This window comes from Zootoca vivipara, chromosome 13, assembly GCF_965207765.1.
Source record: "Zootoca vivipara chromosome 13, rZooViv2.hap1.1, whole genome shotgun sequence".
NCBI classification, from domain to species: Eukaryota; Metazoa; Chordata; class Lepidosauria; order Squamata; family Lacertidae; genus Zootoca; species Zootoca vivipara.
The window spans coordinates 35714785-35741111 of record NC_142596.1 but is presented as its reverse complement, the minus strand read 5'-3'; the positions used below and the strand labels follow the sequence as shown (position 1 = coordinate 35741111).

Sequence of the window (26327 nt, the reverse complement as noted above, 5' to 3'; positions counted from 1 at the left end):
AAGCCAGCTGGCAGCTGCCCCTCTCTAGAAGCAAAAGGACGCAGCGAGGGAGAGGAGGGGAGAGAGCGCAACACTCTCCTGCTGGAGCTCGCCCGGGCTGCCTCCCCACAGCCTTCGCTCGTTCAGCTCATTCTGCTGCTGCTCTTACTAGAGCAAACAAGGAGGGGGGAATGGAGAACCAGAATTGGAAGAGCTGGGGTGTGGATTAAAACACTGTACGTAAAACACCACACTCACTCTGATGTTCCTCCCAGGGATCGCGGTGGGAGGGAGGGGGGAAGAGAGAGAGAGAGAGAGAGAGAGAGAGAGAGAGAGAGAGAACTTGAAGCTGGCTGCTGAAGGATTGAAGTCTCTCTCTCGCGCGCGCAAAGAGAGGAGGCTGGACAGGGCGAGCCTTCCAAAGCTCCTGTGCCAGTATTTAAGATACAATTTGTTTCCTTGTTTCAGGTAGCAAATGGTCGGCACCACAGCTTTTACTCTTGTCCTTGGGGAGGGGGGATCTTTATCAGTTTAATGAAACCTCCAGCGATAATGAGGTGTGAAAGGAGTTCCGTTTTAACTGGGTGGTTTTGCATAAGGAGGCTTGGAAGGCATGGGAATGCAATGGTGTTATATCTTTCCCAATTGTCCTCCCTCCTTTGTGTCTTTTATCATCCAAGCTGTTTGGGCAGCCACTGTGTGATGTGATCTTAAAAGATGTGTGTTAGAAAGGGTGGGCATGGATGTCTCAGTTTTCTCTTTCAGCCTTAAAGGGCCAGCACCCCTTTATTGCTATAAAGCAGGCATGTCCAACAGGTAGATCATGATCTACTAATAGATCACTGGACGTCTGTGGTAGATCACTGGCTCCCCCCAAAGAAGCTCAGCAACTTTGGCTCCCCTAAAAAAAGCTCTACATCTTTGCCCTGAAGACCCCAAAACAGGGCTTTCCTTCCTAAATAAAGCTAAACTTTGACCTGAACCCGCTAAAACATGGATGGCTTTCCTTCCTAAAAAAAAGCTCAACAACCTCAACCTGAACCCCCAAAAGGGGGTAGATCAATCACTGCCAGTTTTTAACTCTTGGAAGTTGGCCACCCCTGCTATAAAGAGTCTGCATGTAGCTTCATTGGAAGCGATGGTATGTTGGCATTGACAACAGATATTTTTTATGTTGTTATGTATTACGGTTTTTAGTTTCTTTGCTGTCTCACCAATAGAAAAACCTGGGTGGTCACTGTTAGGGAATTTTATGGGGGGGGCACCCAAACGAGGCTTCATTTGGGAATCAAGATTGGCACAAATGCCCTCAAGGGGACCCCATTTGATCCTACAACACCACTCTAGTATCGCACCAACACGAACCCCCTCAAGATCAAGCCCTGTGTAATAAAGGCTCCCTTTCCTACCCTTTCTCTGTTGCCTGAGACTCTATGTAACCATATTTCTTTATGAATGAATACAGTGTATCTTTATTTCTAAATGAAACCCCCTTTTGCTACTCTGGCCAAGGGCTCTCAGGGATGCAGGGAACAGCCATAATCCTTTAAGCAAGAGGTCAGGTAGCCAGGGTGGTGCTCCTCTGCATATCCATAATCCATTCAGGTACCATCTCCTGCCATTCCCAACCCTCCAAAGCCAGAGGCAATACTCACACCTGGACCCATTGTCCCCCCCCCCCCCCGGCCAGGTACTCAAGGATCCCCTCCCAGATACTTACTGGTACTTGCTTAACAATGTTCTGGGACATCGTGCATTGTTACCTTATGTTAATCCTGTTTACCTCCTGTTTACCTGTATGCTAATGCCCCTTGCCCCTTCCCCTTTTCTGACGTTTTACCCTGTCACAAGTGATGTATGTATGATGCTTTCGATGTACATTATGGGATGGTGGTGGGAACTTTTAAAAGTTCTTGCAGCCCTGTTCATGGTGTTCAGTCTGGCATTGAACCTGCTGCGCAGTAATAAACCTTGCTGTTTGCTCCGGATCGTGGCTGGACTCCTTCCTTTTATACTCTGCAACGACCACAGGCCCTTGCCTGATGAGCTGGGTGGCTGAGCATTCTCGCACCCAGAATTTTGCCCTAACAGTCGCTTTTTATCTTTGGGCGATGCTCAGAACAAAACAGGAAGAAAGCAGGTGGTGGACTTTTGGGGGAATTGGAGTCCTTTTACTTCTTCTTCTCTCCTTTAGGAGGGATATAACTTTATATAATCCGGACGTATGAAAGGGGTCGGTCTTGCTGTGGGCAGGATTCCTGCATTACCGGGGGGGGGGGTTGGACTAGATGACCCTGGGGGTCCCTTTCAGGCCAGCTCTACAGGATTTCTGTGAGGGGTTCAAGTGAAAGGAGCGGCTGTAGATAGTTTCTGTGCTTCAGGCTGCTATCCTATACAGGCTTACCTAGGCATAGATTGATTTCTTAAGATGGTTGTGTGAAAATTATTATGGACAAAGTATAATTATGTAGCGCCTGTATTGTAGGCTCAGCTTATAAATATGTGTAAATAAGCAATACATCATAAAGACACCACTATCTCCACTGTGGAAATATGAACCCTGGGTAAGTGCCTGGGCCCCTGGAATCTCACTGTTGTGGATATTGGGGTGGCATGGAACAATATTAAAACTTGCCCCCCCTCCTCCATTCCCTCAATACTTTTCATATAATCATAGAATCACAGTACTCCAGGTGAGGTCTGACCAGGGCAGAATACAGTGGTACTATTACTTCCCTTGATCTAGATGCTATACTCCTATTGATGCAGCCCAGAATGGGATAAGGCAAAAGATGGGATAAGGCAAAAGCAGGCAAACTTTAATTTATTTATTTGCTAAGCTGATTCCCCTCCGTGTGCTTTGGACTACAACTCCCATCTGCCTCTGGCAGCGCAGTTGTGGTCCAAAGCACGTGGAAGGTGCCAGGCTGTCAAAGGATGCTGTTCATTCATAATACGGTATGAGTGCCCATGTGTGTAGTATGGGATATGCCTTGTCCTTGCTCTTGCGTAACCACAGCTGGTCCTCAGCAGGCTCATTGAGAATGTCCCTTTTTATAGCTGCTTGTCCTGACCTTTCTCTGATCCTCCTTATTATTTCCCTGGATTTCCCCCCTTTTGGTGTTATTAGACTGGAGTCAGTTTCACCTGGGCTCTGTAGCCCCACCCACGTCCCCACTTTGTGGCACCTCCCCTCCTGTGCCTTGGCCCCGCCCCTTGCCCCTCCCCTCCCATGCCTTGGGCCCACCCCTTGCCCCCCCCAGTTTTGATCCTGGGTACGCCCCTGCTGCACTGCCTTCCTCCGCTTTGTGCAGCCATGCCAGCTCCCTAGTCCTTAATGTTGAGTGCAGGGTCTCACTCTTATTCAGAACAGAGCCTAAGAGTCCTGTGGGCTCAGCCCAAAACTTCAGAACAAACAGAGCTCAGTGGCTGACATGACGGGCATGCAGAAGGTTCCAGGTTCAATCCCTGGCATTTCTAGGTAGGGCTGAGGGAAGACCCTGTCTAGACGCATGGAGAGTGTGGGCCATGCTGAACTAGAATCATAGTATCATAGAATTGTAAAGTTGGAATCGACCGCAAGGATCATCTAGTCCAACCCCCTGTAACGCAGGAATATGCCCATATGGGTCTCAAACCCGCAACCCTGGTGGTGTCAGCACCATGCTCTAACCAACTGAGCTGAGTCATTAAATACCTTCTTTTTGGTCAGAACCATCTCTTCTTCGTGTTCAGGCAGGTAACGCTTCATCGCAGCCTTGTAAATACTCTTAAAGTACTCCTGTTTTTGCAACTGTTTGTTACTGAACCGAGGCAGATTCCTTTAAATAAACCCACTGTATCATGGATGAGAACGGTTGGCTCCTATGCAGAAACCATGACTGATGCAGGGTGTTTGCAAGCAGCAGAGGACACTTGGCATGTATTCAACTTTTCTTCTTTTTTAGTGTGGGGTATCTGACAGATAGTTAGTACTGCTGGAAAATGTGCATTAATAAAACCCTGGGCTCTTAAATTACCTATCTGCACCACTATTTCAGAGAAAAATGCTTTTGTGTTTTCCAAAAGAAGACAGGCTCCCCAATTGCTGAGGGCATACTACTGTTTTCTCCTGAGAAGTCAGCTATTCCCCCCCCCCCGTTTATTTTAGAAATTCAGCATTGTTAAAATGAGCTCGCCATGCCAAATGAAGAAAGCTGTTCCTGTCACTGAATCACACAGCATTTCTGGGCTGTAATACACCACCACAGAAGGTGTCATTATTACACAATGGGGCTATTTATCATACCTTTATTTAGCCTGCAGCAGAAACTCAGATCCAAATATGGGAAGCGAAATCTGTCACTTGAAGTAAATAGAAAGGGATGAATTTAATTACATAACACTGAGGATCGGGAGGAGAGCATATGCAAGCTTGTGTCAGTTGCTGATGAGATCTTACAGCTAGCGAGAAGAGGGTCAAACTATGCATTATAGGCAGGCATGGTTTTCTCCAAAGGTTCTTTAAAAAAACAAAACAAAACAAACACAGCAGTTTCTGATGCTTTGATCTGATTTTGGGTGGAGGAATGCTGGTGGAAAGGGCTCCTCTACACTTTTGTTACCATATTCCCTTTAAAATAATCCCCAGACGCTTTGCCAACCCATGGAGAGGAAATGATCCAGGTCTCTGGATTTGCCCCCATGAGGCAAAAAGCAGCTGGGTAGGCTGTTTTGAATAGAAACAGAGCTGGAAGAGAAAGGGTTGAGCCACCTCTCCCCAGCTGCTGCTGCTTTGTGAAATTTGCCATCTCAGAGCAGGCCTGGTGTCAGCTCTCCAGTAGAGCACAATGCAGTTTCAAATCTCCCATAACACCCCTGAGTGCCCAACATAGGACAGGTGAGCCTGAGGTCTGGGAGCCAAACACAGGCCTCCAGAGCTCACTGGCTGCTGGTTGGAATTCTTCCCAGGTTCCGCTCACCCTCCAGGGCTGCACCCCTTACAAGCTCCAATTCCCACCCCCACCCCACCCCGAGTGTTTTTGCCTGGTCTGAATACCCCCTTGAACTTTGATAATGTCTTGCTGGCCTGGATGGAGGGCAGAGAGGGGTGCATGAGAGTGTGCAGAAACAATGTTGGGAGGGCTGGGTGCCATAGCTGTCAACCTTCCCATTTTTTTGCTGGAAATTCCCTTATTCCAGCACCGTTTCCCGCTGCTATCCTGGATTGTTAGATATACCGTAGACTGTCCCAGGGATAGGTGAGGCTGCTGATCCCTTATTTTCTAATCCGAAAGTTGACAGCAATGCTGGGTGCACACCTAGCAAATGCTGCTGATTCTTCCCTTGAAGTTTGACACTGGACCTTGTATGATGTATGGTGATTGACAGGTGGACAGCCCTGTCCACCTGTCAAAAGTGACCCGTGAAGTGTGGGCCAGATCCAGTTCCCCATCTCTGGTCTATATCCTGTCTTTCTGCCCGCCAACAGACCTGGGAACAAAACGTTGCATTGTGGAGTATTCTGGTTCAGGGTTGCAAATGGTCAGACACACCCTGCTTCAGAATATACAATTCCGTTCCCATCTCCCCTCCTCTCCCATTTTTAAGGACTGGGAGTTTGTGACAGGAGGGAGTTAATGGACCCAATATTATTTCTGGTGACTTCCTCAATGACCCTGGAAAATGATCAAGTGCCTATTTTGTTAGGGAAACTATAGGCATTGCGTTTCCATGGGCACTAATTGTTACAACAATTATGCTATGTTTTCTACATTAGTTGGAAGCCACCCTGTGACTACTAATGCAATGGACAATTTATCAAGTTGGTTAGTAAATAAGTTGGTTGGTTGCTGAAACGAAGTATCTGCATAGCTAGGGAGTACCTGAAAGAGGGTGTGCCCCTCTCTCTTTCTCTCTCCACTCCCATGACTGAGGATGTTATAACCTAGGTAACTGAGATTGCAAAGAACCATAGACTACACAGCAAGCTCAATTTTGGGAAGCTAACGGCACTGGAGATGCAGGGATGCCCTCTCTGAAAATCTGATGTACAGCAGTGGATTTGGCTATCTGTTGTTGGGTTTTAGCTGTGCTCCCAACCTGTGTTTAAGCAGCACACCTGAAAAGAAAAGAAAACATTGAAAAATAATACAAACTCCCGGTGACACCACCAAGGGAAGTGAAACCCAGATAAGTTTTTCACCTCTTGAGCTCCTCACTGAACAGAGAAATGGGATGAGCATAGCAATATAGCTGTTCTTCAGGAATGCATCCTGCTTAAAGTTCAACTAGGGTCCCTCTTTAACCAGCAAAGTGGCACAGCAAACAGCGATGAACAAGTTCATTGTCATTTATAAGAAGAACTTCTAAGTCAAATACATGGGTCATTCCTCTCTCCTCCCCTGAAGAAGCACTCAAACTGCAGAGGAATGGCAGCACACTTGGCTTTGCCTTGAAAGCCCACCTTCCCCTTGGGGATGGGATACAGTATGTGGGGGTGGGGGTGGAGCGGATGAGTTGTTCTGTTGAGGGACAGCTGCTGCGCTGAGTCAGCTCCATCAGATGACACCTCAAGAGAGTTCTCCAGGCAAAGTTTGCCTTCGATTTGCACAAGTGGGACCCGTAGCAAGTTGTTGCAGTATTATTATTATTATTATTATTATTATTATTATTATTATTAGAATATACTGTCCTATAACCAGAGGTCTCAGGGCGGTTCACATGGAATGTGCCTCTTTAAGGTCCCAGGCAGTCTGCCAGCCAGCCTCTTTTCCTGAACTCTCCATTCCACTCCCCCCCCCAACAGACACTCAGTATTCTGTGAGTAGGGATGAAGGACAAATTTGGTTCAGTTCGCATTTAAAGGAGAACCTGCTAGCTGAAACAATATGCAAACAGAAACAAAGCTCCCCTTCAAAGTTCACACACCTTTGGATTTTGCAATGCTGTTCTCCAAGTATGCAAAATTAAAAAATGCATTTTCACTATATAAAAATGCACATATTAGTGAAAATGACATAAAATGTGCTATGGGAGGAAATTGTCTGGCCGAAATGTGTTTATTAGGAGAAAGTCACACTAAAATGCTGGTGCATCTCCATGAGGATTGCAAATTGCTGCAGAACTGAATTTGTGACTGGAAAAATGATAAAATGAGATAATCAAAATTGACAGATCTATCTGTCATGCTAAGTCCTCATTAGCTTGTTTTTAAACACTCTCTCCTGGGAGCATCTTTCCAGCAGAGATTTCCTGCCATGCTATCACTGGAGATGCTGAAGGCCAAATCTGTGTGCAAAACATTTGCCCTACTACATGTGTCGTGGCTGTTTAAATTATTACTTTTAATGAAACCCATTGACAAGCAAAGGTTTCCAGGATGGTGCAGAAACCACCTGAACTCATATTGCATGTTCTGAGGATTGATTGTGGCCATGCGGGCTCCTGCACCTGCCTTGCCAGAGACTTTAGGTGCCACCCAAAGACATGCTTTGAAAATCTGCCACCCAAGCCTAGTCAGCCTGAAAGCACTGATGGGGATGATGCTATCATATCACCTGCTGGTTGCTATAGCTACAATGGCCTCTGTACAGTAGTAGGAAGTGCTGCAGGGTGCCAGCTTGAGCAATCCCATTGGCCACAGAGGGGAGGATGGATTAGTTGCCTAGCAACGGTTCACTTGACAACCTTTCATGTGAAGGAAGGAAGAATGACAGGCAGAAACCTGCCCACTCACTACGCAGTCCTAAGCAGCAACTACATTGCTTGCCTACAACAAGCATGGCTTAAGTCAGGGGTGGGGAGGGAGGAAGCATTTTTCAGTCTGAGGGCCTTATTCCCTGCTGGGGGGCCGCAGGCCAGTGGTGGGCGGGCCTAGAGGCAAAAGTGGGCAGAGCAACCAATGTGAATTTTACCTTTGTACAGTAGGCCGTTTTCTGCACCCACTTGCCCACTCATCCATCTGGGCAAGTGAGAGGGATTATCTCAGTTCAAGGGCACTTTCTGGCCAGGTAAAAACACTCAAAGGGGGGGCAAAGCAGAGCAGGTGAGGGGAAGGGGGCTGCAGAAGGGGTGTTCCAAGGTCCACCTGTCAGGAGCTGGAGTCAGGCATAGGTCAGCAAAAAAAGCACCTGGTGTCAGTGAAATTAACTCTTTATTCAAAGAAAACAAAACAGCTCAGGCTTCGTGATCCCAGCAACTCTTTCCAGCATGTCTTGCCCCAATGAGGCAGTTGTGAGGACTGAGGTCTCTCCACTTTCCCACTGCTCCCTAAGGCTCTACCCCTGGTTCCTTCCCCGATAGTCTAAGCTATGTCACCTTGTCGTTCGTTGCTCCGCCCTCTTCATTTCTTTGCATATTCTGGAGACCAGGGGGACGGGAGCTGGTTGAAGCAGGAGGGGGTGGGGACTCCCTGGGTTCTTCAGCAGCTTAGCTTATCTCTGCCTCCTGGCCCCACTCCTCTCCTGCCTCTGGACTGCCCTCTGCCCCAGCCTCTTCCTGCTCACTAAACCCTGTTGCCTTCTGACACCTACTGCCCCCAGTTCTGCTCCTCTTCTCCCTCTGGCCACTTGTCAGTGTCCCACCTCCCTGGTCCCCTGGCTCTGAGCCTTCTTCCCTTGGAGGTTCCCCAGCTGGTTCCTCCCACCATTCCTCTGCATCCAGCCAGTCCATGACACCAGAGAGAGAGAGAGACCTGGAGGGACACATTTGGCATAACTGATGGGCTCATATCTCCCCATCCTTCCAGCAGTGTCAGGGGAGAAGAAAGCTCCCTGAGCAAAACCCAGAAAGCCATGCCAGCAGCATGAGACACGCAAGAGCAGCTCTCTTGCACCGCAGTGTTATCATTTGTTCATCGCTTTCTAAAAAATGTCTCAAGGTGATGAACAAAATATTAAAAGACAAGGGTTTACCATTTAAAATCCACAACACAGAATAAAACGCCTCCATCGTCATCAAGTTTCCATCCATCAGCAAGAACAAAAAGGGAAATTTCCTAAAAAAGATGAGCCCCAAGTCAGGCCAGAATCATTCTGCATTATGGTTAAATGAAGACCCAAAAAATGCCTGGATGAACAGGAATGATTAAAGGCCAATGACATTGGCACCAGGCAAGTCCTGTTTGTTGACGTCATTTAGTCCTAGGAATAAATGTGAACATTAAAAGTAAATAGACGGCAGCACAGAGAACAAGGAAGAGAGCAGGTCCCTTTACCGAGGGCAAGATTAAACATTCGCTGATGGATGTGTGAAAGCCGCAAGAAAAGAGGAGGCAGGAATTCAACAAAGATATAACATACAGGAGGTTACAGGACAAAAACTATTTTTAAGCCTCATTCTCCTTCTCTCAGGAGTTACATGAGGATGACGAAGAGAGCTTGGGGCGGAGGGGCAGGCTCAAGTATGGCTCTTCATGTAAATGAGCTCTCGCCTCATTAACACAACTATCTGCATGGCCTAATTCTTCAGGAGCAGCGCTGGAGAGAGAATTCAGATTAAAAAATAATAATTCAACTATAATTTAAGAAGGAAGGAACACATTAAGTTCCTGGTCCTCAAGGAGGTAAAAGTATGTGTGAAAGGGTGTGGGCAACAAGTGCTGAAGGTTAACCAACATTCCCACTGGTTGTGGGCAGGACTGCAGGACCACACATAGCTTCTGGTCATTATGCCAACAAGCAAAACATTCGTTAGTGTCAGATTTGTTTCTGTTTGTGTACATACCAGAGGGGATGGGGGTGTCTTTACCCTATGTACCTTGGCTAGGTATGGATTAGGGATGGCTTAAGGACTCCAGTTGCTGTGGAACAGATTTAGAATAATAGAATCAGAGAATTGTAGGGTTGGAAGGGACCCTGAGGGCCATCTAGTCCAACCCCCTGCAATGTGGGAATCTTTTGCCCAATGTGGGGTTCGAAACATGACCCTGAGATTAAGAGTCTCATGCTCTACTGACTGAGCTATCCAGGTGTGAGAAACAATGCAGTGAACACCAGTATTTTAAAAATGAAGTAGAGGATAAATGTGCATTTGGGATAAATGTAATGTAAACAGAGATTAAAAACCCAGCCCTGGAAATGAAGCGAGTGCCTAGCAAACAGGTGTATTAACAAAGCTATAAAAGGGCTGCTTATCTGTGGGGTTTAACTTGTTTTTTTCCCTGTTAGAGATGCATTTACTTTGCTTAGATTCCAAACTATGTCCATACAATACCTGAGGAGTAAATTATTTAATAGGCCTTTGTGTACACAGACCAGGCCAGATCAAATACATTGTGCACTATATCTTGTTTGGCCTTTTACACAACTTACCCAGGGATAGAATTTCTTGACTCATTTCATAATTTTCCCGGTCAATCTGATGATTTCAAAATTAGATGGTTGCTGAACCATCGTAGACAAGTTTATGACCTATACCAGTGGTTTTCAACCGGAGCGCTATGGCACCCTGGGGTCCCTTGAATGATGGTCAGGGGCGCCATGGGCAACACTGGCCTCTACTGTATCCTTCTTTCATTCTCTCTCTCTTCTGATGCCCTCTTGTGTCTCTGCCTTCCAATGGCTTGCACAGCTGTTTGTTGCAGCAGCCCTGGCTACAGGCCCCTCTCTTTGGGGAGGGGGGGAGGCAGCTCAGACCAGGAGACAACGGGCAACAGCAGTGGCTGCCCAGAGGACTCCAAGGAGGGGAGAGGAGGCTGAGCGAACACTCCACAAGGGAGGATGCTCAAAAAAGGGTGAGAGTCTGCCGGCAAGGGGTGACATAACTGGGCTCCTGAGCCCTACAGGGGTGCCGTAGAAAGAGTGTAGTTGGCCAAGGGAGCCGTGGGCTCAAGAAGGTTGAAAACCTCTGACCTATACAACAGGTTTGAACACAGTAGCAGTGGCAAAAGCTATTGCTGCCGTTTTGATTCAAATCAAGTCAAGCGTCAAGGAAATCTCTTTTTAAGCTAAACGATTCGGGTTCATTTTGTATTGTTTTTAATCCTTTTATTAGTTGCTCTTTTGGTACTGTTTTTAGAACTATTTTCATGGTATGCCTGTGACTCATAGCATTGTAGAGCAGGAACGCTTTGCCCAACATGGGGCTTGAACCCATGACCCTGAGATTAATGGTCTGCCAGCTGAGCCATCGCAGTTCCATTGCCCCATGGCAATAATTAAGCTACAATATTTTGCAGTTCCAAAAATTGATATGTTTTAACTTACTTTTCAATTGGGTTTTTATTCTTATTAATATTAATAGAATCCTAGAGCTGTAGAATTTGAAAGGGACACCCAAGGGTCATGCAGCCCACCTCCAGCAATGCAGGAATCACAGCTGAAGAACCCTTTACAGATAGCCATCCAACCTCTGCATAAAAACCTCCAGTGAAGGAGTTCACTACTTTCCCACGTAGTCCGTTCCACTGTCAAAACATCTCTTACCATCAGAAAGTTCTTTCAAATGTCTAGTTGGCATCTTTCTTGTAATTTGAACCCATTGGTTTGGGTCCTACCTTCTGGAGCAGCAGAAAACCAACTTAGGAACAAAGGAAGAGCCTGCTGGATCAGGCCAGTGGCTCATCTAGTCCAGCATCCTGTTCTCAAACCAGCAAGCCAGAGCCTTCCCCCTTCCTGGGGTTTCTAGCACCTGCATTCAGAAGCGCTGCTGCCTCCGACCGTGGAGGCAGGGCATAGCCATCATGGTTAGTAGCCATCAATTGCCCTCTCCATGGATTTGCCCAATCCTCTTTTGAAGCCATCCAAGTCGGTGGCCGTTACTGCTTTCTGTGTTTTCCCTAGTTCAACTATGTGCTTGCTCCATCTTCCACATGACAGCCCATATTGTAATGACTATTGGGCTACAAGCAATAACAATATGACTGCCTGACAAGGTAGCTGGTGCCTTTTAAGCTATTAAGTAGTGCTTTCTTGGTGTGTGTGGTGTAGTGTTAGTAGGAATCAGTTTTTAACTAGCAGGTCCCCCGGTCCCCGCCGGGGCTCATTGAAGAAACTGCTAAGCTCCTTGTCCCTCTCTCTACCACTTTGCTCAGCAATCTCCGAAATCAATAGCAATTGCATAATTTCCTCACTTGCCTGCGGGTGGTGGCCAGGAGCAGAAATGCTGGTGAGAATCAGCATCACAGCAAAGAAACAAACAGTGCAAGCATCCTGTCCCTCTCCATTGTAGGAGGGCATGCAGGAGAAAAAGGATCGGGGTTTTTTGAGTTCATTCAGTGGCAAGCAAGGGAGACCCCCCGTGTGATAAGCAACTTTCTGCTCCCAGCCACCATTCACATGTGACAGCTCCTTGGAAGGCTGCGCATGAGATAATGTGGCCCCTGAGCTCAGATAACTTTTACTCCAGGGATGGGGGATTTCGGGCTGACTCCAAAGGAAGCAAAGCTGCCGTCATGGAATTTTTAGAGGCAATATATGGGCTATACCAGGAACAGAGCCTGCTCTGCTTATTTTTTTTTATGATCTGCAGTTCCTTTGTGTGTGTGTGTGTGTGTGTGTGTGTGTGTGTGTGTGTGTGTATTGTTTTTATAAGAAATGTGCTAAGTTTAAAACACAAATACCTGTAGTATTACTTTCTAAGTATGTAAAATGGACTTAATTCGCTGTTCATATGTCTTGAGACATGTGTGGAAGGTGATTAATAAATGCTAATAAGTTCCTGTAGCACATTTATCCAACACAGGCCACATTCCAAAGCTCCATTTATCCAACACAGGCCACATTCCAAAGCTCAAATCTCAGCTTGATACGATGAGATACAAATGAACTTCATGCCACCCATATACAGCCCCTTTGATCCCATTTTATTCCTTTTTATGAGTGAACAAGACAATAAGCTGAAGGTAACCACAACTTCCTGTTATTACACCCAAACTAGGAGACTGTGCTTGATGGCTTCCCAAAAAGCCAGGATCTAGAAGGCAACTATATACCATGGTTTTGTATTCCAGCTGGTTTGAGAGTCACTAACCTGGTTTGGATGTAACAGGAAACCATGGTTAGCTGAAGCCTTCTCCCCTCTCATGAGAAGGGCACAGTGGAGTGGGAGCATGTGGGTTCATGAAGCTTGTGCATGTCTCAGCTTATTAAGCCAAGATGTGATCACCTAAATGCAGCTCATGTTTGAGTGCTGACTGCAACTCATATGAGTGCCATTTTAGGGAGCGCAGCATAATGCAGTGCAGTATCATCAAGGGGAATAATGAATTCTTCCTTCAAGGAGCAGAGACTCTCATAGGAAAAGCATGCTGCTTTAGGAACTGGACCAATAGTGAAACTACAAGCTTAGCAAGAAGCAAAGATTCCATATGGAATTTATTAGATAAAAAAGAAGAGTGTTGGGTTTTTTTTTGGCGGGGAGTGACGTATTTCCCCTAACAGACAAATAAAGAGCATTGGCAAAAAAGTGCAGAATCACCCTGTTTGGTCCAGAATCATGAAGATTAGAGGGGGAGAGGATTCAGGCTGGAGGGGCAGATACACAACACAGACAGACGGGCACACTCACCCCTTTCCTTGACAAAAAGGCTCAGACGGCAAACAGCACAGGCAAAGCAAAGGATGTCAAGGTTTAAATGTGAATCAAGCCAAATCTCTGTTCTTCCAGGCTGCCACTCCAGACAACGGTTTAGTGCCACACAAGGCAATCATGGGCATTCAAGAGAAAGCTTTTAGGTGAGAATATAATAGGCTGCAACCTCCTAGCCTCTGCGCCCAGCATCCATCTCAAACAGCACCATTACCACTGTTGTCTAAAAGTTATCTTGCTGCTAGAGGAGGTGAGTGGCTGACTCCTTTGGCTCTGCGGAGAGTAGCGTCAAAGTTGCAGTGTCCCATCCGTCAGGTTCCCAGGGTCATGTTTCATTTCTCTTTCTTTAATTCTGTAGCCCAGACGCCTGTAAGAGAGGAGGTTGGGGGAAAACTGAGATGGAATCCAAAGCAAGCAGCTGAAATTGTTGCAAATGTTAAATAACATGAGAATCAGAATACCTTGCGGATCAACTGTCATTCCTCCAATTTATCTTCTGCTTCCCCCTGCACTGGAGGGGCACGACAAAAAGTCTCACCCGAGGACTGTGGCTTTCTTGACACAAGGACCTTTACAGCAGGTGTGGGGGACCTCTGGCTCTCCAGATGTTGCTGAACTACAACTCCCATCGGCCAAAGGTTCCCCAAATCTACTTTATAACTATCTAATCAGGGACGTTGCTAGGGGGTAGCCAGGCCCCAGGTTTTCTGTGCTGGGCTCTCTGGATAACCCTGCTCCTCCCTCCCCTTTTATTAATGGACTATTTCTTTTCTTTTCTCTCCAATTCTTAATGGGCTGTTGAGCACGCTGCAAAGTGTGTTTGCCTCCATGCATACACATGAGCATATACTAATTCAGTGCAAATGTGTGTACTGCAGCACATGCACACCCCCACCCCACCCCGGCCCTGCAGCCTTTTTATTATTATTATTTGTTTTATTTGAGTACCTAGCAACGCCCCTGCTTCCAGTCCCGCAGAGGGGGAAAGAAACGTCACCTATAGCTTAGCAGAGTGTGAGGCAATACCCAACAGTGAGGGGAAGTTGTTCTCGGAGGTCATCCAGGCCCCGCCGTCCACCACCAGGGTTGTGCCGCTCACATACGAGGCAAGGGGGCTGGCCAGATACAGGACGCTGTGAGCAATCTCCGTCTTGTTCCCCACCCGCTGGAGGGGGATATTCCGAAAAAGGTTTTGTGCTTCTGGATGAGGCTGAACTAAAAACAAGAAGGAGGAAAGCAATGTCTTTGCTTCAAAATGGCACGCGCGCACACACACACACAATTTTTATGTATTGCATTTGTAGTGCACCTCTCCTCCAAGGAGCTCAAAGTGGCCTATGAAGTTCTCCTCCCCCCTCCCCGTTTTATCCTGTGAGGCAGGTTAGGCTGAGAGTGAGCAAATGGCCCAAGATCACCCAGGGAGCTTCATGGCAGAGTGGGGATTTGATCCCCGGACTGCCAAGTCCTAGTTGAACACTCCAACCACTGCGCCACACTGGCTCTAAGTGGTGTACATCATAAACAGTATCGCTAAAACAGAAAAATGCAACACGAAAACCAGCAGAGAAGAATACAAATTGAAACCTGGTCCCAAGTTGTTGAGAGCTTTAAACGTTAACCACAAGGCCTTGTTGTTGCAGGTCCCTCAGCACAGATGTGCCATCAAAACCAGGATTCTGTTTTCACAGTGGCAAAGCAGATTACTCTGGGAAGCCCACAAAAAAAAGAACAAAGCCCAACATCTCCTGAAGAACTCCTTCACGTTTCCTAAGCGCTAAGACCTTATTCCAATGGTGGTGCCTCAGAGGGAGGAGAGGCACCCCCCCTTTAAAAAAATTGCCTTTCTTTTCTCTCCCTCCCTTTTGTACCCCATTGCTTAGCTGCAAAGGGGGAGAACCCCCATTCTCCTCAGCTGATTGGCTTACAAGCATAGAGGGGGCAGTCCGAATGTATGCATGTGGTCTGCACCCCTGTTAGCCGCCCCTGTTGTAAAAGCAACTCCGAATGCTTCGTGATGTTTGAGTATAAATAACATATTGTCTGATTCCCTGCTTGGCACAGAAGATTGTTGGAAGTGTTTCACTGCAAGTTCATTGAGTCTCAATCTAACAAGTCTTGATTCAAGTCATCTACTGAATTTTATTAATTCTTATGAACCATCCACCCTGGAAAGTCTAATGGATAGTATAGGCATGCCTATTTACTTTAATTTATGTATGCTGTGCTCTCCCCCCCAAAGAGGTAAAGAAGGCATGCATTCTTCCCCACTTTACTCCTACAACAACCTTGTGAGAGAGGTGACTGGTCCAAGGTTGCCCAGTGACCTTCATGGCCGGGTGGTCTCCCCAGTTGTTTCTTTTCCAGGTAAATCACACAGACAGCACTTCAAATTATATTTAATGGTTTACCTAAGCGGCGGTGACCCTCTGTACCCGAAATAGGACCTGGCGCCAGGCTATTCACTCTGATTCCATTAGGACCCCATTCCACAGCCAGATGTTTTGTCATTGAATCTGTAAGGGAGAAGACAAACAGAGAGGTTCAAGAACAAATCTTGAAAAGCAAAGAATTACAGCAAATCTAAATCTGGTTCTTGCCCATTCACAAGGCACCCGCATCAACTCTGCCCCTGCAAAAGCACTGTCTCTTGGTGATTGAAAGGGGCCCTATCCATAACAAGCTGGAATGGAATTCTCCTTTTGCACATGGAAGAATTACATTGCATGTATGTGTGTTAAATGTATATATATATCATTAGGACAATAAACAGAAGCAAAACAAACAGAATTTCTCAAGCCATTCAGCACTTCACAAAAAGAAAAGAAATAGTGAAACCCACCACACAGAAAGCAATAGGATGAATGAAAGCCAGCTGAATTTGCAAAACTCTTGACAAGACATTGGGCTGATTCAGATGTTAATGGTTTAGTGCTAGGACAGGTGATCCTAACCAGGGGCTGAATTCCCAGCACCACTACAAAAGGCAGCTGTAGCAACAACAACAGGAAACATGTCTCCTCTCTCTGAGAGAAGTCTGAAGAAAACAAAAATAAACGGAAACAGAATACAGCAAACATCCGTTCCGTGATTCCAACAATCTTTGCCGGAATGCATAACACAGGCATGTGACCTGGACAGTGAGAGGAATAGAAACCTAACAGGTCCAACTGGTCTTCCTCCCCGCAAAAAGCTCAACAACTTTGGTCAATCCAATGGGTAGATCACTGCCAGTTTTTTTTTTTTAGTGGGAGTAGATCGCAGTCTCTTGGGAGTTGGATATGCCTGTGCTAGGAGAATGAGCCAAGCACTCATACACTTCCCCCTTCCTCCTCCAGCACAGCTACAAGTTTTACTTTGGAAGCATTTGCGTCTGTTTTTGATTAACCATTTTGCTTGAACCTGGACAAACTGTTGAAATGAGCTAATGTCAAACCATAATTGATGAACTGGCTTGTTTTCACTAACTGACGTTAAGTGAACCACTGTTTGGAGTTCAGACAACATGCTGAAGTACAATTAATCTAGAGCAGAAGCTTCCCATAACTTCATTGTTGCCATGCCAGGGAGGGGAATCACTGCTGTAGGCTCACCGTAACAACAACAACACTTTCATTCAACAACAACAACACTTTCATTATTTATACCCCGCCCATCTGACTGGATTGCCCCAGCCACTCCCAAGTGGCTTCCAACATAGTAAAAACACAGCAAACCATGGCTTAGCATTACATCCAAACACAGTCAATATAATACCATACTATATGCATTTGCAGATAGCAACTCTTCTTTTAAAAATTCAGACAGGGAGGGCACCCAGGTCCTAGAAGTGGTCTTCCCAGGACAGTATCATTGTGGGCCAGAAGGCTTCTCTGTTGCTCAATATGGAAGCTGCAACATCTCTTCTAGACTGTAGGTGGCACCAGAGCACCATAACTTGCACTTGGGTGGGAGGGACGGGGAGAGGAATAAAACTTGATTAAGGGTGTAGATGAGAAGGGGAGCCAAATTGCTTACGGTACCTATGGCTGCCTTAGCTGTCCCTGCATGCATCTGGAGAGCCTGACCTTTGTAGCTTAGGGTTGCCGAGATATTGACAATGACTCCGCCATGGTCCTAGATCAACAAAATAAAGTCAGCTCTGGGAACAATGGCAGAAAGGATTAACAGCAAGGGCAGGAGACACAACCCAAAATGAACATTGCTGGCATAAATAGAAACCTCCCCCCCTTTCTTTTCTTGAAGGGAACATGTCCCTCAGGTGTTTAAAAAAAGCTTCCCTACCCCTGCCCAGGGCAATTGACCCCAGAGTGCAGGAGCTGAGGAACATCTCTGTCCGCAGGGAGAGAAGCCTCTTATGGAGGAGAGAAACTTACACGGAGACACTTCTCATACAGAACTTTGGAGACGTTGAATGTTCCTAAGGTGTCGATCTCAATCACGGTTTTGTAGGCATTAAAGGACAGAGCGCTGGCTGGGCACAGGAAGTTTCCAGCAGCATCTGGGGACAAGGGAGTGAGAGAGAGAAGTTGGAGACTGAATCAGCATGGCAAGGCAGGCTGGCAAGGCAGGCGGGGCTGGTACAAGGGCATGCTGTGGCATCAGAAACCACTCCATTTCACTGCTTACTACAGGGGTGGGGAACATCCAGCCTAGGCTCCCTCCAGGCCTCTTTATCTGGCTCCAAGCCACACCCCTCCATGGCCCTGCTTTTGCCTGGCTGGGATGTTTCCTTGAACTTTGAGGATGCCTCTTGCTTGCCTGGACAAGCAAGAGAGGGGTATGTGCATCGGTGTAGCCAGTTTTTTGGGGGGGGCAGTGAAGGGGAAGGACAATGACCTGTCCTGTCTGTGACGCGATTGGCCAGTTTGCGGAAGCCACGCCTATTGCTCACTCTGGTTTCCAGTTGCATTCCTAGAATGCACCACAAGTGACCTCAGCGAGCCTTTCAATTTCTAACGTTCTGGTTTTCTTCTACTTTTAGTTAAGTATTTTTTATTTATTTACTTGATTTACAGGGGGTGGGGGCAGCTGGGGAGAGAGTATGTTTGCAGAGCAACTAGTTTACATTCATTGCTCTGCCCACTTTTGTCCCTGCCCCCCTGCCAAACACCCCTGGAATATGGCCCTCAGAAGGTTTCTCAGAAGAGCATGTGGCCCTTGGCCTCAAAAATGTTCCCTATCCCTGGCCTATTACTAAAACAGCCCTGCCAGCACCCTCAAAGATCACCCTCCCAGAGCATGCAACAGTGAGCATTTCCCCCCAGCTTGCAGACAGGTGGCCGGCCAGCAGTACGCCCCATGAATGTCCTCTGCCAAAGCAAATAACTTACTGTTGACAAGGATATCAATCCTCTCAAATTCCTTGAGGGCCTCATCCACGGCTGCCATGATCATCTGTGGCTGCCTGACATCCAGCGTGAGGGGCAGGCATCGCTGGCCAGTGGCCACTGATAGTTTCTTGGCAGCCTATTTAAAAAAAGGAAAAGAATATTCGGTAATAAATGACCCCCTTCTTCTGTCTTCCTGTTGCAGCATGGGAAAAGGGGATTTGTGTCAAGAGACTGGGAAAAGGGATTTGTGTCAAGAATCAGGGCAACATTTCCATGTTAAGCACCTGCTGTGCTGTTGGATGGGGAAACCCTTCCTGGTTTCAGCAACATATTGCATAGTTTAGTAAGGTTTTCAAAAGGCTTCTGTGAAACATTTCAGATACCTCTTACTTGGAAACAGAGGCTCACCTCTGAGAATCTATGATGTGGTATGTTAAGGGCTGTGCACCAGGAGAATTGAAGATGAAAACCAATATTCATGGGAGGGACCACATCTCAGTTGTAGGTAGACAAGAAGGGATCTTTCAGTTTTGGTTCCCTACATTTCTCATTTCCCCCAATCTCAGTTCTCTGCTTTTCTGCAACCATTTGGGTGGAAGATGGGGAGACCAACAGTAGGTGGAGTCACAGTCAGTGACAGAGCCAACTAGTTTTAGTTTTGTCCTTCTTCCCCTTGCTCAGTTCTACCAGGCAAACCCTGAGACTAAGGAGAAGGAAGCTGATTGGCTGTTCCATCCCTAGACTGAATGTAAGAAGGCAGGTAAGTAGGGGCTGGCTGGTGGCTGGCTGAGGTTAGTGGGGCAGTTTGTCCTAAGAGAGAAACACAGCTTAGAATGCTCTTCCCTTCATCCCCAGCTTCCAAGTTTTCTTCAGGCCTCACTCACGAGTTGTCCTATCCACCACCTTTTTCTTAACTTAAAGAAGAAGGAAGCCATTGTGTTGTGAAACTTTTCTTCCTTTGAACAGATCTTGCACAAGAGTGCCCACAGATCAGATCCATCTGTCTTCTGCGAATGCCAGTGGTTGTCAAGGGTGAGGCCACACTGGAGTGGCAGGAGAGGGTGGCAAGTGTGGCAGGAAGATTCAAGGGCAATCAAAGAAACATTTAAACATTTCATGAGGTGTGTTTAAACATGCCAGTGTTGTTTTCCAATGTATTTCTCATCAATAAGAAATTTGGCGTGGAGCGAGCAAATTTTTATTCTGAAAGTGTGGCCCAGAGGAAAAAAGTATTAGAACCACTGGTCTATACCACCCTTAACACCTCCCCAATCTGTTGCTTGAGACAGGTGACTCCAGCAGAGCTGCCTCTGCCGAGGCCTTGCTTTGCATCTGAAAGGCATGACAATCTCCCGTCCACTCACCTCTGTTAGCCTCTGGAGGTTCCTGCTGGCAATGATAGTATGACAGCCATGCCTGCAAGCAAAACCTTAGATGGTGAGGGTGACACAGAACACCTTGTGCTCATCACTCGCTTGTCTACTCAGACACACCTCTGCTACCAGCCATGGGGGTTCAGTATGCCTGTGTGCTGACTAAGCTAATCGAGTGATCTCCATGTATGTCCGCAATCTGCCATCAGATTGGAGAACCCAGAAACCATAAAGCTCAGGTATTAACACTGGCCAATACTGTGCAGTTTGGATAGGTTTTAGATATAGTCATTTGTATATTTAATTTGGTTGTGCTTAGGGGGGGCTTGTGTTCTTCTCCCAGGTTGTGGAGCTGTGGCATTCAGATTTTTTACAAGTGTGTGTGCTATTTTTGGGGGGAGGGGGCAACTCTCCTTGATAACATCCTGCCACCTTTCCTTCCAACCAGGCTGCTACATGGCAGTGATCATGTAAAGTGCAGAAAGACATCCCGATATATGGAGAATCCCAAATGGCTGCAGTTCCATAGCACATCTCACCCCATGTTGTAGGACACACATCTGCAAAAAAGCTGCAGAAAACACAAATGGCATGAAGCACGATACAGCTGCAAAGGGAAGGAAGGATTTGCTTCCTAGGAACAGGCTGGCTGCAGCTGCAGGAGAATACAGCAGAGACCAAAAGCATCGCAAGCTAAGTAAGGCCAAGCTGCTCCTGCACCAGAGTGTCCATACCTCATCAGAATCTCAGCTGTGCGGAATCCAATGCCGGAGCCGCCACCAGTGATGAATGCAACTTTTCCCCTAGAAAGAAAAAGGACGTCTGAAACCATGGCAAGTGGGATTCACATACTTTTCACAATGCACTTTCAGAAAGAGCAGCATCAGTAAAGACACATACAAAAAGGAGGGATGAGGGAAATTCAGTCAGGTCAGATCACATCAATCCCAGGCAGACCAGAGGTTTCCTGAATACTCCACTTAGCAGATGCCACTTGTACTATGAAATGCATGTCTGATAGGAAGACAGTTTACTAATATGCTAGAAGTCAATCTTTATTTGTCACCCTTGCACTGAAAGTAATTTAGGCCTTCACAGGAGTCTCGTGAAGCAGATTAGGCAAAAAGATAACCACTTTCCCAATTCAACTGCACGAGCCCTCAAAAGGCAAAACCACATCTACCTCTTTTCCCCTTTTCTTCCCAATGTCTCAACAAATGAAACTGATTTGTAAAAATGTTACGAGAGACATTGCACATATTTCTCTAAATCAAGAAAATCTTTAATAAAAAAAGGGCAAAGCCATCCAACATTATCAGCTGCTACAGAATACCGGTAACTGTTTTGATACAAGTAGTGGCATAAACACATACCTAATAAGAAATTCTGTTTGAGTGGAAAAATACGAACTCTCAGAAGTAAATAAAAAGGACACTGGATCTGTTGCTGGTAAAGAGGCTGTGACTAGAAATTGCACCTTTAGAAATCTTTAAGAGATGAGAGCAATGTACTTCCAAGCAGGCCTAAAACATGGACATATTTCTACAAAGCAAACAGTCATTCCAAGCTTGAAGGAGGCTTATACTAGCAGGGAATTAAGAGGATAGTATAAAAAGATAAATTGAAACTGCACGAAATCCATCTTATGATGCATCAGTTTTGCCTTTGGGAGAGAGATTCGAGCCCTTCATCTCTTATGCCACATGTACCTAATTCTCTTATAGTTTAAATGTGTCTCTCACAGTATTTTTAAAATGTTACATTTCCCTATCTTCGACAACATGTAAACTGTTGGTACAAAATCTGAAAGGAGGGATCAGTAAAGATGATTCCCTGAGCTCTGAAGATGCATATCACATCTTCCTATTTCCTTTATTCTAATATTTCCCCCCCACAAAAAACACTGTTTTGTGGCTACTCCCAACACATTTTTTTAAAAGAACACAAGTTAAAATAAGCAACACATCATTATTAATATACCCTCACCAAGTATAAATTGACTAACACCAAAGTATAAATTGACTAACACCAAAGATCAAGAGGAGCAGGTGAGGAGGTACGGTAGACATAGCAGAGGAGAGGACTGAAAACCACACAGGGAAAATTAATCTAGAAAAAGGTTTCAAATCAGTGTTTTAGTACTTGGTAGTACTCACTTGAGAATGTCTGGACTGAAGAGGTAGGAGTATTCCTGAAGACAGTCATCAGTGTCAACATCAGGAGGAGGCTGGCAAGCAAAGCCTAGCTGGGACATGACTTCCAAGACAGTTCTGCAGAAAACAAGACACAGCCATCACAAGTCCTGAGAGGGAGAAAGAACCAGCAATATTTCCATACAGCCCCCAATTACGCAATGATCACTATGCCCAGCACATGCTGCCAGCTGACCTGATCCACGAAGAAACAGCTGGGAGGCAAAGAGGCTTACTTCATATCCAAGATTAGCCATGGCCAAGCAGCTTCATTCTTGACTGATAGAATTGAAGGCAACTTCAAATTATCATTTCTAGTCTAACACGTACACATACCCTCCAAATAATTAGGGGAAAATGTGAGTTCATTAATAAAAAGATTGGAACTTAATGTTATGCACTTAGTTTCTTATAGGAAAAGTGCTGTGAATAAACTGTAATAAAAACCATGTGCATGGATAAAACACTCAATACTATATACCAGTGTTTATCAATCTTTTTCCAACTGTGCCCCCCTTCCGACCTTGTTTCCGTCCTGGCACACACACCCCATCCTACTGGTAGAAAGAGCATGTTTTATTTATGATTTTTTTATAATTTATACAAATATAATCACATAAAAATTTATAATTTAAGATTTTCTATATCAATGTGACCCTTGTGCTTGATGACCAAAAAAGAGAGCTTTTTTATATCCAGTTCTATTGTCGGGTAAAGGTAAAGGTAAAGGGACCCCTGACCATTAGGTCCAGTCGTGACCGACTCTGGGGTTGCGCACTCATCTCGCATTATTGGCCGAGGGAGCCAGCGTATAGCTTCCAGGTCATGTGGCCAGCATGACAAAGCTGCTTCTGGAGAACCAGAGCAGCATATGGAAACGCCGTTTACCTTCCCGCTGTAGCAGTTCCTATTTATCTACTTGCATTTTGACATGCTTTCAAACTGCTAGGTTGGCAGGAGCTGGGACCAAGCAACGGGAGCTCACCCCGTCACAGGGATTCGAACCGCCAACCTTCTGATCAGCAAGCCCTAGGCTCAGTGGTTTAACCACAGCGCCACCTGGGTCCCTATTGTCGGGAGGGATAACCAAATATCACCTTGGTCCGTTATGTTAAGGCAATTCTGCATTAGGCTGAGTAAATAATTCACACAACTGAACCCTTATTCTACCAAATACAAAGTAGGAAATGCCATGAAAAACAATTTTGCTTTATCCCAAAGCAGTGGAAACTTTTTAGTTATTGTACTCTTTATCCAATAATGATGTTTTTCTTGACTGAAAGTTACTTTGGCTGCTATGTCGCTCTATGAGCACTTCTTGCAAAGAAATATCAATGTCTTTTTTCTTTTCTGCTTTCTTTTCTCGGTTACTTCTCTGTTCTCTTAACTTTTCATTTCCCTCTGTGGCCCCCTAGTCTCATGCCATGGTTTACACAATTTACACAATTTACACTTGTGGCAACTGCTGCTATACACATTCTCTCCCCACCCCACCCCCAATTAACTCTTGCACCAACCCCACACATACGTTTTTAAAATTTAGGAGTGCTTTTTGTGTCATGCCTTCTAGACTGCAGGTCTGAAAGGGAGTGACTGTCTTGGTTTCCTTCACCAAGCATAAGCTGCTCTGGGAACTATTTTGGCTGAAGAGTTTAAATTAATAAACAGAGGATGAATTTGCTTTATCAGATATGTGACAGCCATTCAAATATTTGAAGGCAGCTAATGTATCCACTCTTAATTATCTCTTCCCCTGGCTAAACAATTTCAGCTCCCTCAACTTTAACAAGCTTTCCCAATCCCTGCCAAGCTTATCAGAGAAAATGGTTGAAAATTTGCAAAAAAATAAACAATTGCATAGGCCCCTTGGTGTAAAAAAAATTCTTCCAAGATTTTTGGAAGTAAAAACTACACCTACCAGCCCATGAAAAAATCCTGCTCTACAAATTACATAAGACTAACTTCCAGTGCATTTCTGGAATTCTCCACCAAGCAATAATCACATCTAGAAGTTGAAGGCATAACAGAGGTGGAAACTTCTCCAATACAGCGATTTTTAATCTGGGACTAAAGCAGAGCATTGGAACTCATTTATCCTAATTATTATCTGAGCATGTGAGCCTGAACCCTGTACTACTCGCCAAACAACGGAACATTAGAAAGGAAAATGCTATAACCAGGAGGAAGCTGGGGGGAGAATATGAGACTGTACTGTTTTACCTCAATAATGTGAAAATATCTAATAAACTATAGATTAAAAAAGAAAAGTGAGGATACCCGCCAAATATTTACTGGAAGAATGTACTACAGCATGGGACCAGCAGCCGAACTTCTAGCAGAGGCCAGTTAGCTCTGTAACACAAGGGTAAACCCATAGTTTTACTCCAGGTAATCCAAGCCACTGGTCTTCTACTGGGTCATGGCCTGATCCAAGGTGGGTCACAGCAGGAGCACTACCATCATGCAAATATATGGTAAGATATTAAGAAAGGAGTTCCCAAATGCATGTTTGGGTTAAAAGTGGATCTTGGGTCTGAAAGGGTTGATTTAAGCAATCCAGCTGGGTTAGAAGGACTCAGACAATCCTCATGGGTCCAACCCTTAAGGATGGTGTTGCTTAACTAATAGTTGCTAGTTAATGAATTATCTTGCTTAACCTTTATATCACATCTGAAGCACTTCGCAGGCTTCACCTAGTTGTGCAATCCTTACACAACAATCCAGTAAGGGCAAGTCAGTATTCTTCCCCCACATACTGCAAATGGGCTGCCTTGTAGCCAATTCATAGCACAGAAAAAATTCAAACTCATAGATTCATTGCTCAGCCTCTCAGCTTCTATGCTACTCCAGCAGATTTAACCAGGTTTTAAGAATGGGTCACTCCCCTATCAGTCTTTTCCCTTCTATGTCAGTCTATATGCTCTTTGAGGTCAGGGCTCTAAGTATTCCCGCCCGCTTTATAAATTTCGTAAGGCACCCATGTGCAGCAACGCTGCCTACGCAAACACATCACACCCTTTCTTCTTTTAAGAGTGCTTTAAAAACATTTCCTTTCAGTAAGGCTATTTATGATTACTTTAATTTTCAAATTGTTAAAAATATGCACGCTTGCTGGCTTCTGTAATAAACCCTTTTATACCGTGCACATTTTATTGTTATTTTATCTAGATCCCTGGGTAAATAATTTGTGAATCACTTTCTGAGAAGGCTTTCTAAAAGGCTGGGGTATCTAGGTCCATAAAATAAAAATATTAATAGACTTTGGCTTTTATAAGAAATCTTTTTTTGTTTTCTTTACTGTGCTGCTTTTAGTATGCTGCTGTTGTTCTGTACATATTAAACAATGCTAATTTTGAGAAGCCTTTCTAAGGGGGGGGAAGAAGTCTATAAAACAAACAGTGACAATGCCTTGTAAGTGTTACTGCTTTAGGATTAATGCTCCAGGATTACAGAGCATTGAAGCTGGAGCCCCACATGTTGTGGGGGGAGGGAGCTGAATGGCTTTCTCAAATTTGGGAATGCGCCCCCCGCAATCTTCGAAACGAAACGCTTCAGGGGCGGCCTCTTCGCCCTCCTTTACTTATCTTCTTCTTTCTCTCTCTATTTTCGGGGGCTCAGGCTTTCCTAACGCCGCCGCTGCCGAATCCCCTCAGGCGGCTCGGCTCTCACTTACCTGTCTAGCCGCGGACTTCGCACGAACAACAGTATACCTGCGCGCACGGCTCACCCGCAAAGCATGCTGGGAATTGTAGTTCCCGGCCAGGAAGCGCTCGGCCACCCAGGGGCATTGTGGGATGCGTAGTTCCCTTACCCTGCAGCAGCAAAGCCGCTCGTCGTCCCCATTCTGGTAAAACTTTCCTGCCTTGGCGTGGTCCTTCCACGGGGCTGTGGCAGGACTTCTAGGCCTTGGACGTTTTCCCCCTTTGTTTTTTTTTAAAAAACCC

At 45.7% G+C, this 26327-nt stretch overlaps 1 protein-coding gene and 1 long non-coding RNA gene across 15 annotated transcripts in view; one reads left to right on the top strand and one right to left on the bottom strand.

The window, feature by feature from the left end:
- LOC148683688 (uncharacterized) overlaps window positions 1–15533 on the top strand; it is a 21180-nt gene extending 5647 nt beyond the window's left edge. The window contains exon 2 of the long non-coding RNA XR_015946861.1: window positions 15129–15533. This is a non-coding gene — a long non-coding RNA (uncharacterized LOC148683688). The remainder of the gene's footprint in view (window positions 1–15128) is intronic.
- On the bottom strand, window positions 13245–26327 carry DECR2 (2,4-dienoyl-CoA reductase 2). 14 transcript variants are annotated; one of them, XM_088657030.1, is made up of 11 exons: window positions 24661–24730; window positions 22865–22940; window positions 22348–22461; window positions 20926–20994; window positions 20183–20234; window positions 18819–18954; window positions 17862–17986; window positions 17508–17601; window positions 15897–16001; window positions 14486–14703; window positions 13245–13855 (listed from the first exon to the last, which is right to left on the bottom strand). In XM_088657030.1, exons 3-10 carry the CDS (start codon window positions 22443–22445, stop codon window positions 14486–14488), a joined length of 897 nt encoding a protein of 298 aa, XP_088513156.1. In that variant the 5' UTR covers window positions 22446–22461; window positions 22865–22940; window positions 24661–24730; the 3' UTR covers window positions 13245–13855. The 14 variants fall into 14 exon arrangements, with proteins under 14 accessions (XP_088513156.1, XP_060138983.1, XP_060138984.1 ...); XM_060283000.2 differs by lacking the exons at window positions 22865–22940; window positions 24661–24730 and adding an exon at window positions 26195–26327; XM_060283001.2 differs by lacking the exons at window positions 22865–22940; window positions 24661–24730 and adding an exon at window positions 26195–26302 and having other exon boundaries at window positions 14437–14703.

What these genes read in the sequence shown, in the direction of transcription:
- DECR2 (XM_088657027.1), bottom strand. Translation starts at nt 24,758, where the DNA reads ATGGGTTTACCCTTGTGTTACAGAGCTAACTGGCCTCTGCTAGAAGTT. An exon ending in ACAGCTGAGATTCTGATGAG is followed by an intron (nt 20,235 to 20,925) that starts GTATGGACACTC and finishes TTTTGCTTGCAG; the next exon opens with GCATGGCTGTCATACTATCA. An exon ending in TGTATGAGAAGTGTCTCCGT is followed by an intron (nt 17,602 to 17,861) that starts GTAAGTTTCTCT and finishes TTGTTGATCTAG; the next exon opens with GACCATGGCGGAGTCATTGT.